A 13,256-nucleotide genomic window follows, 5' to 3' on the forward strand; every position below is an offset into this window, starting at 1 on the left:
CATTTGGAAATGCATATAGTTGCTTATCACTTGTTGTGTTAATAAAGTACAAATTCATTTACAGAATTGCATAACTCAAGTGACTGTCACAATAGATTTCATAAAAATCAAACTTCCCACATGGAGGAAGTACATCAAAGGTTAGGTTTTTAAATGTATCACTTTTCTGCAGTATTCCCACTCCCACCTAAAGTCCTAAATATTTATATTCTTTTGCTTGGACTATATAACGCTGACTCTTGCACACACATACAGGTGGCTGATATTTAGCTAAGTAGCTTAAAGTGTAGGTTTCCCAGAAATGAAAATTTCTTCCCAACCCCATAGCAAAGGGATATGCATTAGTGCCCTAAGCCCCAAGATCTGAAGATCTGAGTAATGCATGCCTAACTGAGAAATACAAACATCATCTCAGAGAGGCAAAAAGAGGTCAGAGATTCATTTCCTTTCCTGGCCCAAGGGAATAGAACCACGTATTTAAAAGCAATGCTGCAGAACAGGCTGGAAAAAAAAGTCAGGAATCCACGTAGCTCATTCTAATTCCAGACATAGAGAGGAATCAGTTCCCAAAACTCTGAAGACCTGGAGTTTCATAGCTTTACGTCACTTTCTTTTTTTTTTTTTTTTTTTTTTACACGTCACTTTCATCAACAACTCAGGCTTGTGTGGATTGCTGAGGAGGACCGTGCAACACTTTGGACTCCCCATCAGAGGGCCACTCCTGTGACTAGAAAAGAGGGATCATAGGAAGCACAGCCTTCCCCCCTTCTCCCCAACCCAAGTACTTTTAGGCCAGATACCGAGGAGGCTCTGAGCACTCAGCCAAAGATACACCTTGCCCCTTGAAGCCCTCATTTCAGTGCAGAACATCAACCTGAAATAACTGCAGGGAACTAAGGGAAAGTGTGTGGGACGCTGACCCAGGGGAAGTCCTGGGCAGATTGAGAGTCTCAGAGACATGTGATTATTCTATTGTCAGCTGAGTCACTCCCTGAACCCTCACTGTTCCCTCTGAGTCACACATTGCCAGGCACCAGGTATCTGCTTCTTACAGGAAGAGGAACCCTCTGAGGCAGCAAGGACTACCCCTTCATTTTAGAGATGTAAAAACTGAAACACAGAGGCACTTAGGAACCCACAGCCGTTAAGTAATTATGCCATGTTTCTAACCAAGGTCCGCTGCATCCAACATGCATGCTTTTAATCACTATACTGCACTGCCTGCCTATTATTCCAACAGAGGAGCAGAGTAAGCCCACTTCACATTCTGAGACCTAAGGATTTGAATTACTTACTACTGATGAGTCACTCAATATGCAGTTAAGATTTAGCAACCGTAAGTAAGAGAGCGGACTAAATTCTCTTCATATACCAAAATAATCAACTATACCTACCATGAAGGGGGCTATTCCAGTGGTTCTCAACTCAGGTACACTTAGAAAGGTCTGTACACAGGTCTTTGTAGTCATAAATCATGGGGTGCTACTGGCACCTAGTGGATAGAGGCCAGGGATGCAGCTAAAAATGTTACAAAAGCACAAGACAGCCCACCCACAAAGAGCTGAAATTCCAAAGAAAAAAAAAAAAAAAGTCAACAGTGCCAAGGTTGATAAATCCTAGGCCATGACAGAGTGTAGGTGCAAAATCCTCACTGATCCATCCTGACAATCCAGACGCAGTTTCCACTATAGAGGCAGTAATAGGTGGCTATTTTCATGGCTCCTAGAAGTTTGGTGCCTGTGCTCCATTTCACCTTCCTCTAGCAGCTCCCATAATCTGCTAAGAGGTGAAGACAGATCTCTGAGTTCATGGATGTGCCAGTCTTGCACTTGGCTGCCAGTTCTAAGGATTTTAAGGGAAGTGGTTCGAATTAACAGTAAAAACTAGATTTAGGTATTATCAGTTTATTAATTATGCTAACCCATTGCCCATTATCACACATGACTGAAGACTGGCTCTATTTGTAGCAGAAAGACACAGATTTACAATTGTCATGAGTTTTAGTCTGTGACGAGAGAGGCCCTGGAAGAAAGCTTGGCAGTCAAGATAGAGCTGAGCTTATGTATAGAAGAAGATCCCAGATAAGTGCAATTCAGCCTAAGAAGAGCATGCAGACATTTCTAATGTGACAATTAGCACAGCTCCTCATCTGAAGCATGTAACCACAGTATTCATCCAAGTATGTCAACTGAAGCTTGTTTCTCAGACTCTGACTGAAGTGAGGTCAGTGGGCCACAGTGGCCAGGAATTAGGAGGATCGAGTCAGGTATAATCAAGACCTCATGTCTACTACAAGAGAAAACTGGCAAAAGGCAACAAACAGGAACAAGCAAAGCCCTCCTCAGGCCAAGGACCCTGGGGGAGTCCTTGGTGGCATCCAAACCATATGCAGCAGACCTAGGTTGCCCCCAGCAGCACAGTTACCACCGCTTACTGATTAATGTCATTTTTTTCTTTTTTTTTTTTTTTTTTTTAAGATTTAATTTATTTATTCATGAGAAAGGCAGAGAGAGAGAAAGGCAGAGGGTAAAGCAGGCTCCATGCAGGGAGCCCAATGCGGGACTCGATCCCTGGTCTCCAGGATAAACACCCTGAGCTGAAGGCAGATGCTCAATCACTGAGCCACACAGGTGTCCCAAAGCCATTTTTTTAATCACCATAATAAATGGTCCAATTCTATTCCTCTTTCAGCACATCGGTGCAGAAGACAGAAAGCAGAGTCAAAAATCAAAAATCACAAACACAGTAATTTTTAAACACTTTCAGAAACTGGGAAAGAAACTGTAGGTTTCTCCATGCTGTGGTACCTGGAGGCTAATGGAACAACTGGAGGTAACCTTCCTCCTTCCTTGCAGATCTTCCATACCTAGATAAAAAGCAGGACTCACACTCACAAACTCAATACACCCACGTGTGCCTGCCCTCGAACATACATACACACACCCCACTGGCAAAGTGACTCCTAAACACAAGACTCCAGAAACCCATAACTAACACCATACTTAATGAAGAGAAACTGAAAACTCTTCCTCTAAGATCAGGAACAAGACAAGGATGTCTACTCTCACCACTTTTATTCAATATAGTACTGGATGTGTTAGAGCATTCAGACAAGACATAAAAGACATCCAAATTGATCCAATTGATCCATCCAAATTGATAAGTAGAACTTTTACCATTGACAGATGATGTGATGCTATAAAAAAAAAAAAAAACCCTAAAGACTCTACCAAAAAAAAAAAAAAATTTTTTTTAAATAAATGAATTCAGTAAAGCCCTATGTGGTGCTCGATCCCATTACGGGATCACGACCTGAGCCAAAGGCAGACGCTCAACCACTGAGCCACCCAGGCACCCATAGCAACATTTTTCTAAATATGTCTCCTCAGTCAAGGGAAACAAAAGCAACAATAAATAATTGGGACTATACCAAAATAAAAAGCTTTTGTGTGGCAAAAGAAACCATCAGAAATTTGAAAAGGCAACCTACTGAATGGGAAAAGGTATTTTGCAAGTGATATATCCAAAAAGGGATTAGTATCCAATATCATGTAAAACTTAGGCAACACCAAAACAAAATACTTTGATTTAAAACTGGGCAGAGGATTGAATAGACATTTTTTCCAAAGAAGAAATATAGATGGCTAACAGGCATGAAAAGATGCCCAACATCACTGATCATCGGGGAAATGCACATCAAAAAGCACAATGAAATGGCTGAATGGCAGAATGGCCACTGAAAAGCCTGACAGCCCAGCAGAAAACGGGCTTCTGAGAAGCAAGGGGAGGAACAGTCAGTCACAGAGAAAATACAGTAACTTTTATGAAATAAACTAGCATGCTTCTAATGATTTCTCCCCAAAAGCATCTAAGACCTAGGAGCAGAGGACACTGTTACCTACACCAACGAGTCACAATAATGGGGAGAAAACCAGGACAAAGACTCAAGGTCGAAGACATTCTAAAATATTCAACTGACCAGGGAATAAGAAAGACAAGAAGCCTGTGAAAGGATATTACTGAAGAGTAGAAAATATTTTTTAAATACAAAACATCTTATAAAGTATTTAGTAACATAAAAACTATAAAATATGACTACAAGACTGAACAAGCAACTATTCATTAATCCCTTCTCTTCTACTCATTCTAATATCTTTGGAGACCATCAAAGATAGAACATATTGGCACCAAAAGTCAAAAAAAAAAGTTACACATTAGGGCAAGAGAGAAAAAAAACCACAATACTAAGAAAATGGCTTTAATAAATTTAGAAATGTTCACAATGATAACACATCTTTTTTTCTTTTTTCTTTTTTCTTTTCTTTTTTTTTTTTTTTTTTTTGAGAGAGAGAGAGAGAGAGAAACAGCGTGCATGTGAGCAGGAAGTAGGGACAGAGGAAGAGGGAAAGAGAACCTTCAGGAGGCTCCACACCCAGTTCGGGGCTCAATCCCAAGACAATGAGATCATGACCTGAGCTGAGACCAAGAGTCAGATGCTTAACTGATGGAGCCACCCAGGCACCACTGACTATTTCCATTGACATAAAAATCATCTAGAAAACAAATATTTATGTCATGTGAAAACATCTGAGGCACGCTGGCTTTCAAGCTTTTGATGTTTAGATTGTAAGGAGGGGGGAGGAAATAACAGAGGGTTATTTTGTAAGAAATGAACAAAGAACAGAAAGATGATGCTCATCATAGGTAAGTGGGTGCTGATAAGAGTAACTGGGAAGCAATCCATTCTCCATATGCATTTTTTTCTAATTACAAGAATTTTAAATATACAAAACTAAAGGTACACAAACCAATGCTGTTAACACCAATGCACCCAACTACCCAGTGTTAATTGATAATAACATTTATGTATGGTTGTTTTAGAGTTTAAGACATGAAATGCCATATATATAGCTAAAGCCCAACTACCCTAAGCCATCCCTTGCTCCTCTTCCCCTCCCCAGGCATGAGCCTTGTCCTGAAGTCAGGACCAGAACATAATCACTACAGCTGTGAATCACATACAATATTCCTCCACAGAGCTTAATCTCTTTGTTTTGTTTCTAAAGAGAACTTCATGACCTTTTATATGAATATTCTAAGTAAATATAAGATGTTCTTTATCACTTGTTCTCAAGTAGATGTCTATATTGTGATGAAATCTGTAATGGATAGAACTCTAAGAAAGATCTTTGATTTCAAGGTTACCCAAAAGCAATTTTGTTCCTACCTAGAGTTCCAACTACAGAAAAGAAAATCAAATGGTTAACCCTCCTCATCAAATATTTATTAAATGTCTTCTCTGTACAGGGCTTGGGGGGAAAAAATTGCTAAAGAGAGGTCATTGGGCTAGAAGCATGAGCATCACACCCAACTCCAGACCTATGGAATTGGAGTCTTCCCGTTAGCATGATCTCCAGATGACACACCTGCACACTGAAGTTTCAGAAGTACTGGTTTGAAGAATTCAGAAAGGTGACAACATAGAACAAGGCAGAACGAAATCTAACCACCATTCTGCCAAACTCACCCTTTTCCTATCAGACAATATGGCTCTGGGGATTTCTCTCTGCAAAGTCCATGCATCATCAGTCCCATTAGACTGGTGGCTATCAACCAAGGCAGACTGTGCCTCCCAGGGGACACTTGGCAATGTCTGGAAACATTTTTGTTGCAACCCAGGGCGACAGGTGCTAGTGGCATCTAGTAGATTGAAACCAGGGATGCTGCTAAACATCCAACAATGCAGAAGGCAGTCCTCCACAACAAATAATTACCTGGCCCAAAGTATCAACAGTGCAAAGGTTTAAAAAAAAAAAAAGGGAGGGGGGGGGTGGTCAGTGGCTCAGCGGTTTAGCGCCGCCTTCAGCCCACGGTGTGATCCTGGAGACCCAGGATCAAGCCCCACGTAGGGCTCTCAGCATGGAGCCTGCTTCTCCCTCTGCCTGTGTCTCTGCCTCTCTCTGTGTGTCTCTCATGAATAAATAAAATCTTTAAAAAAAAAAAAAAAAAAAAAACCTAAAACAAAAACACTGCCTTGATTTTCTGACTAAAATAATTGTTAACTTCAGTAATTAATAAACTGACTTGAGCATCTGTATTCATGGAGGGAAAAAATAAACCAGTAACTATGAACACTTCATATCCAACACTCTGAAGGGTGTAAGGTTCCCTTAAGAGTTCACACCAGAGGCACCTGGGTGGTTCAATCAGTTAAGCATCTGCCTTCGGCTCAAGTCTTGATCCCAGGGGCCTGGGACAGAGCCCTGTGTAGGGCTCCATGCTCAGCCGGAGCATGCTTTTCCTTCTCCCTCCGTCCACCCTGCCCCTACCCTGCCACTCATACTCTCACTCTCTCAATAAAATCTTAAAAAAAAAAAAAAAGTTCACACCAAATCAATAATTATTAACATTGACAACCAAGACCAATACGGTAAAACAACAAAGGTCCATGTTGTAATATTATGTAATTATACATGCTCAATTTTATAATACGTTGCTACCATACATAGTTGTCTAATAACATTCTGGCATTCACTTAATTCTTCACTTTCTCCTCCATACAGGATTATTAGTGAAGAACCTCTAGGGCCACTTCAAGATGACAAGCACACATTGGACTAAATTGCTTCACTGAACGGAAGCTTCCTATTATACCAAAAAAAAAAAAAAAGGTAATAAAAAACTCTCTAATATTATCAGAGCTTTGTTAATTTCACCAACATTATGAATGAATAATTCCTCTTCTCCAGAGAAGGTAGTGCCATATAAGGTCTGAGGGCTGTGGTACTTTAACTGTTTCTGAAGTAGAGAGGATTATATAATGTAACCTCTGGGTGTTCTCTTTAGGAAGAATTTAGTTGATATAGGCCATACAAAGCAATGGTCACTCCAGAAACATTCACCTTAATAAAAACACGCTTAGCTTGAGGCTCATTACTCATCTTTGCGTACCAATAGACACTGACCTCTATTTCTCTTACATATGGACCATTTTCTTCCACTGTGCTATCTCTCATCTTTAATAGGCTGGACAAGCTGCTTAGAAATAGTGAACCAGGGACGCCTGGGTGGCTCAGCGGTTGAGCGTCTGCCTTTGGCTCAGGGTGTGATCCCAGTTCGGCGATCAAGTCCCACGTCAGGCTCCCTGTGTGGAGCCTGCTTCTCCCTCTGCCTGTGTCTCTGCCTCTCCTCTCTCTGTGTCTCTCATGAATCAATAAATAAAATCTTAAGAGAGAGAGAGAGAGATAGTGAACCAAACAAGACCCTGGGACAGAAAAGAGAGAGAAGTTGGACCACACCAAGACATTCTTCGTTTTCTGATTCACTTGGTTCTCATTTTTCCTATCATTGTATAAAACGAGCATCAATAGGTGACTATTTGACTATGATTTGAAGTCTCAGGAAGCTTCATCAGGACATCATATCATCTGTACACTAAAGATAAGGAGACCGGGCATATGTTACAAGATTTGTTAGGATCTTGTTCTGTTCTCATTCCTACCTTTTGGTCTCAATATATAACTGTCCTCACTTTCTGTAAATGCCTCAAGATAGCTCCATATTCATACATCTCTCAATTTATCACTGCATAAAAGCCTGCCACACTCCGAGACACCAAGTACAGTAAAACATGTACTAGAGGACACGATGCCCTATCACAAATACCACTGCTAAGGAAAAGAAATATTTAAGAGCTTAAAAACTAATACCAGAATTGTCGTGAGCCTACTTTTAGCTCATTCCTCATGTAAGTTGTCCTTTTAATTTGTCTCTACTGTGTCTAACCAAATAACAATGCAAATGACAGTGATACCCTGGCTCTTTTCCCAATCAGCGTAAGTCAAACCTTCTTAACCTAAAACAGAGACTCTTACCTGCGATTGCTTCAAAAGAGGCCAAAATAGCAAGAAGGTGTTTGAGGAGAAAAACCCAAGGAAGCCTTTGGTATTCATTCCATTTCAGAAGGTTCTTCTGCTCTAGAAGTTTACCTGGACCCATCACCACACCCTCCATCAACCTCAAAGACAGGGAAAGGAGCAAGGAAGCGATAATGCACATCACCAGGGCATGTATGCTTACATTCTCAACATTTTCAGGATTCTGATAACACAGTTCTGGACCCATGACATCAGGCTCTCAGGAGAGAAGACAAATTATTTAGGAGACACACTCTTTGCCACAGTGGACATTTGAAAACAGAAAACATGGCCCATTTGCTTCCTATCTAAAATTTGAATCAGGTTACATAAAAGCAAATGACTACGATCTATTATGATCAGAGCCAAGTGTACAAGTAGTAAGATTTCCTTCCAAAGGAAGTGCAGGGAATGGCAAAATCAGATGGCTAGAAATATTTCCAAGCTTTGCCATATGGCACGAAGAAATGTACACAGAAGCAAGGTGTTCTTGAGTTGGAAGTAGCACACAAAGTTTGCACATATGATTATTTGGAATATGACTGAGTTTTATACCCCACATTTCCAAATTTGACTTTCTCACACTTCCTTCGTTGTACTAACATAGCCATTCACTCACTGTGTATGAAACACCGCGCTTGGCAGCAGGAGTACAAAGATGAACAAGATACGTTCTCTGATCTCAAGGGAACTACTCCACAATCACTCTTCCCTATGATGCCTGACTACCTGTAAATTTCTCAAGAACAAGGATTCGTGTCTTGAAGTCCCAGATTGTATGTCCTTTTATTTCTCAAATAGTTTGACTATCTAATGTTCTTAATTTAATCCTACTAATATAACGGTTAAAAAAAAAAAAGACATGATCTATCTATGAAGGGGCTTACTACAGTAGAAGAAAACAAACAAAAAAATGGACAAGGAGGTTGAGTGTTGTAACAGGAGAAAGGCACAAAACTAGGAGGACACATACAGAAGGACCTCATACCCAACCAACTCCAACAAAAGGGTAGGATGGTCAAGTTTTCTAAAGGAAGTGACATCATCCTGAGCTTCAAGGATGAAGAGAAGTTAATGAGCCAAGAGGGTAGTAAAAAGACTTTCCACATAAATGAAAGTTTGTGCAAAGGTCCAAGGTGAGAGAAATCATGGAACCTACCAAGGGGAAGATGGGTTGAGGAACTCATGACTGAGGGTGGAGGAAGCAGGGATCAGATCAAGAAGGGACTTTGGCACTGAAGAGTCAGAACTTTATCCTGAGGCCAAGGAATGACCAGTGAAGGGTATCGAGTAGGATGCTGGTATTACATCAAAGATGGACAGTGAACATTAGTTTTGACATATCCAATAATCTTTCAAAGAAGTTCTAATCTTCCCTGTGCTCTAAATCAGTACGTCTGACATCAGAGAAAAATATACAGGATTCTCTAATAAAAGAAGGTTTGGGTTAATACCTAAGACAGTGTTGGCCAATAAAAATATGAAGCAGGGGATCCCTGGGTGGCTCAGCGGTTTAGTGCCTGCCTTTGGCCCAGGGCGCGATCCTGGAGTCCCAGGATCGAGTCCCATGTTGGGCTCCCGGTGCATGGAGCCTGCTTCTCCCTCTGCCTGTGTCTCTGCGCCTCTCTCTCTTTCTCTCTCTCTGTGTATCATAAATAAATAAATAAATCTTTAAAAAAAATAAATGAATAAAAATATGAAGCAAACTAATAATAAAAAAATATGAAGCAAACTACATATGTAATTTTAAATTTTCTAGTAGCCATATTCTTAAAAAGGTAAAATTACATGAAAATAAGAATGTATTTTATTTAATGGAATACTTTTCTTTTAATGAGGTGTTAACCTTTTTTTTTTTTTAAGATTTATTTATTCATGAGACAGAGAAAGAGAGAGAGAGAGAGAGGCAGAGACACAGGCAGAGGGAGAAGCAGGCTCCCTATGGGGAGCCCGATGTGGGACTCGATCCCAGGATCCCTGGATCACGCCCTGAGCTGAAGGCAGATGCTCAACCACTGAGCCACCTGGCGTCCCCAATTGCATATTTCTAATATTACTTAAATATGTAATCAATATTAAAAATACTGAGATATTTTAACTTTTTTTTGTCTTAAGTCTATGAAATTCAGTGTGCATTTTACACTTCCATCACATCTCAATCTGGACTGGCCACATTATGTGCTCTATAGCCACATACAGCTAGTGGCAACCATATAAGAGCAGATCTAGAATGTACTTTGCAATTTTTTTGTTTGAAATTTTTAAGGTACATTTATCATTTGTATTCATCTTCTACTTCATAAAAATAATGCAAATCAAAACTTGTCAATGGCAAAAATAACACAGAAAAACTCCATTGTGGAAGATACTCATAATCCAATACTGACAATACCAGCTACATTTGGGTGTATGTGCTTATAAGACACTGTCCTATGTCCAAAATATACATAAGTTAGGCTTTTAAAAATTAAGGTCTGTCAAGAGCTCTTAAACTTACTATATGAAACCGAGTTCTAAATAAAATGAAACATTCTCTGTTTTTACAGTTTCGTTATTTTTTGAGACCGTATTTAAATGAATATGTGGAGTTTATTCATATTTAAATTGGGAGTTTTTTAAAAAGGAACTGTTATTATTTTAGGAAAACATTGATCCCACTCCCAACTGCCCTGCTCCCATTTTTCTTTCCTGTCATCTGTCCTACTCTTCCCTTTTCAAGAGGAAGGGAGAGAGGGAGGGAGGAAGGGCTATCCAACTAATACAGAGCTAACACCTAATTTCAAGAACAAGACAGGTTTGACTCTATCCACTGGCCTTTGTGTTATTATCCGACAAATTATTCACTAGATGCCCTTGTGCCCTTTGAGTGACTACCTAACATTGCTTCCCAGGCCTCCCTTCCGGAAGGTACAAGATGACCAATTCCAGCACCACGCAGCCTCCAGAGGAGTCCTGCTCGCGGAACACCGTCATAACTCAGCAGATCGTTCCCGTGCTGTACCTCGTGGTCTTCGTCGCAGGGATCCTGCTCAACGGTGTATCTGGATGGATATTCTTTTACGTGCCAAGCTCCAAGAGTTTCATCGTCTATCTCAAGAACATTGTTGTTGCTGACTTTCTGATGAGCCTGACTTTTCCCTTCAAGATTCTGGCCGATTCTGGCCTGGGGCCCTGGCGGATCCATGTGTTCGTGTGCAGGGTCTCCGCTGTGCTCTTCTACGTCAACATGTATGTCAGCATCGTGTTCTTTGGTTTCATCAGCTTTGACAGATACTATAAAATCGTGAAGCCTCTTTTGACTTCTTTCATCCATTCCGTCAATTACAGCAAACTCCTGTCAGTGATGGTGTGGGTGCTCATGCTCCTGCTGGCTGTCCCCAACATCATCCTGACCAACCAGAACGTGAGCAACGTGAAGGTTACACGCATAAAATGCGTGACACTTAAAAACGAACTGGGACTAAAGTGGCATAAAGCCTCAAACTACATCTTTGTGGGCATCTTCTGGATTGTGTTTTTTTTGTTGATCTTTTTCTACACTGCTATCACGAGGAAAATCTTCAAGTCCCACCTTAAGTCCAGAAGGAATTCCATTTCGGTCAAGAGGAAATCTAGCCGCAATATATTCAGCATCATGTTTGTATTTTTTGTCTGTTTTGTACCTTACCACACTGCAAGAATCCCCTACACGCAGAGCCAAACAGAAGCTCATTACAGCTGCCGATCAAAAGAAATTTTGCTCTATGTAAAAGAATTCACTCTGCTCCTGTCGGCTGCAAACGTATGCCTAGATCCTATTATTTATTTCTTCCTATGCCAGCCCTTTAGAGAAACCTTATGTAAGAAACTGCATATCCCTTTCAAAGCTCAACATGACTCAGAAACATCCAAAACCAAAAGAGAAAATACGACACATGAAAGCACAGATACACTGTGAATTCCCACCTCCTTTCAAACAAAATCCATGTACACGTATTTGCAATCTTCAGCTACAGAAGAATAAGAAACATGTCCATGCTGATAAGTATCATCGCTAGGCATTACAATCCAATTTAGTTAATAAACACAAAATAGAAGTTTCCTTGCTTTTTTGTAATACCAGAGAAAAAAGTAATACATGCATTACTCCATTTTGTTCCATCAACACAGACGATTTAAATCACTAGCCTGGTCAGTTAATGTAGAAATTTAAATCGCATAAGGAAAATAGGAAGCAATCAAGGCAATTCACTGGGGCATCTTCCTTCTCTAAACACAAAAATTAAGTTATATGATTTTTTTTCAGCAGGGTCACCAAAGACCAACTTAAGACAGGCACAGTCTGATTAAAGAACTAGAGATCTGTTTGTAGTGAAACAAGTTTTTTCTGATTTGAAGAAGATAAGCAGACACCAAGAAAATTACTTAAGAAATCCCCTATGACTTATCTTCATGGCATTTCAAAGGAAAGTTGATAGAAATTCTGTTCTTTGCAGAAAACAAAACAGTAATATTTTTTTCTGATAGCATTTTGAGGGTAATATAAGATACATTTTAAGTATGTTTTATAGGAAGACTTATTAATCTACTTAATAAGCCTGGAGTTCTGGTGTTAAAATATTTTTTAGTGGACTCTATTGAAGGAAGCTAGATATTGGTATGCGCTGCCAGCAACTTTCCCTGTTCAGTGGTATGGGGGGAAAAAGGCTGATTGGGACAAAGACACACACACATACACACATCTAGGAGCAGCGGAAGCAGTTTTCTTGGAAAGCAACCGGTACTTGGAAAAAGTAAAATCTAAGATTTACAATTATGAGTGAAAAATTACACATAAAATGAAAATTTACAGATCACATTTTTGGAAAAGCAGATGAATTTAAAATGTGCAGATATGGAATATGGTTGCTGGCTTGTGAGTTATTGACTGGCCAGAAGACATCCAGGCCACCTTCTAAAAGTTCTTCTCAAACATTTTTTAAGTCACGTGTATGTACTTTTTTCCTTTACTGCATATGTACTAATAAAGAAATTATTTTCAATACTGTTCAGTTTTTTCTTTCTTAAAAATCAAGGTAGGAAAAAAATAATAGTAAATTTCTTCACCATCAAGACACGTATAGTTTCTTTAATAAGCTCAATTATGCATAAAGGAAGGAAGACAGTTACGCAAAGTGTTCAAAACTTTTATTTGCCACAGACTTTCCCAAAATAAGTATTTCATATGCTCTTGGAACTCATCAGATTTTAGGAAAAACTTGGAAAATACACCTTAAATTGAAGAAGAGCTGGGAAGGTATTCACTGTCCAGCTTCTACCCTTGTAGAAACTCCACGCTCTCCACTCTGAGTCAAATATCCT

The 13,256-nt window shown here is 39.8% G+C and overlaps 2 protein-coding genes across 8 annotated transcripts in view; one reads left to right on the forward strand and one right to left on the reverse strand.

The window, feature by feature from the left end:
- The window catches only part of MED12L (mediator complex subunit 12L), a 323,065-nt gene that overhangs the window by 191,898 nt on the left and 117,911 nt on the right, over positions 1 to 13,256 (reverse strand). The gene's annotated exons all lie outside the window — the stretch shown is intronic.
- On the forward strand, positions 10,162 to 12,937 carry P2RY14 (purinergic receptor P2Y14). Its single transcript, XM_077864694.1, has one exon. The coding sequence runs from the start codon at positions 10,831 to 10,833 to the stop codon at positions 11,851 to 11,853; it is 1,023 nt and encodes a 340-aa protein (XP_077720820.1). The 5' UTR covers positions 10,162 to 10,830; the 3' UTR covers positions 11,854 to 12,937.

This window comes from Canis aureus, chromosome 22 (genome assembly GCF_053574225.1).
Source record: "Canis aureus isolate CA01 chromosome 22, VMU_Caureus_v.1.0, whole genome shotgun sequence".
In the NCBI taxonomy this organism is placed as follows: Eukaryota; Metazoa; Chordata; class Mammalia; order Carnivora; family Canidae; genus Canis; species Canis aureus.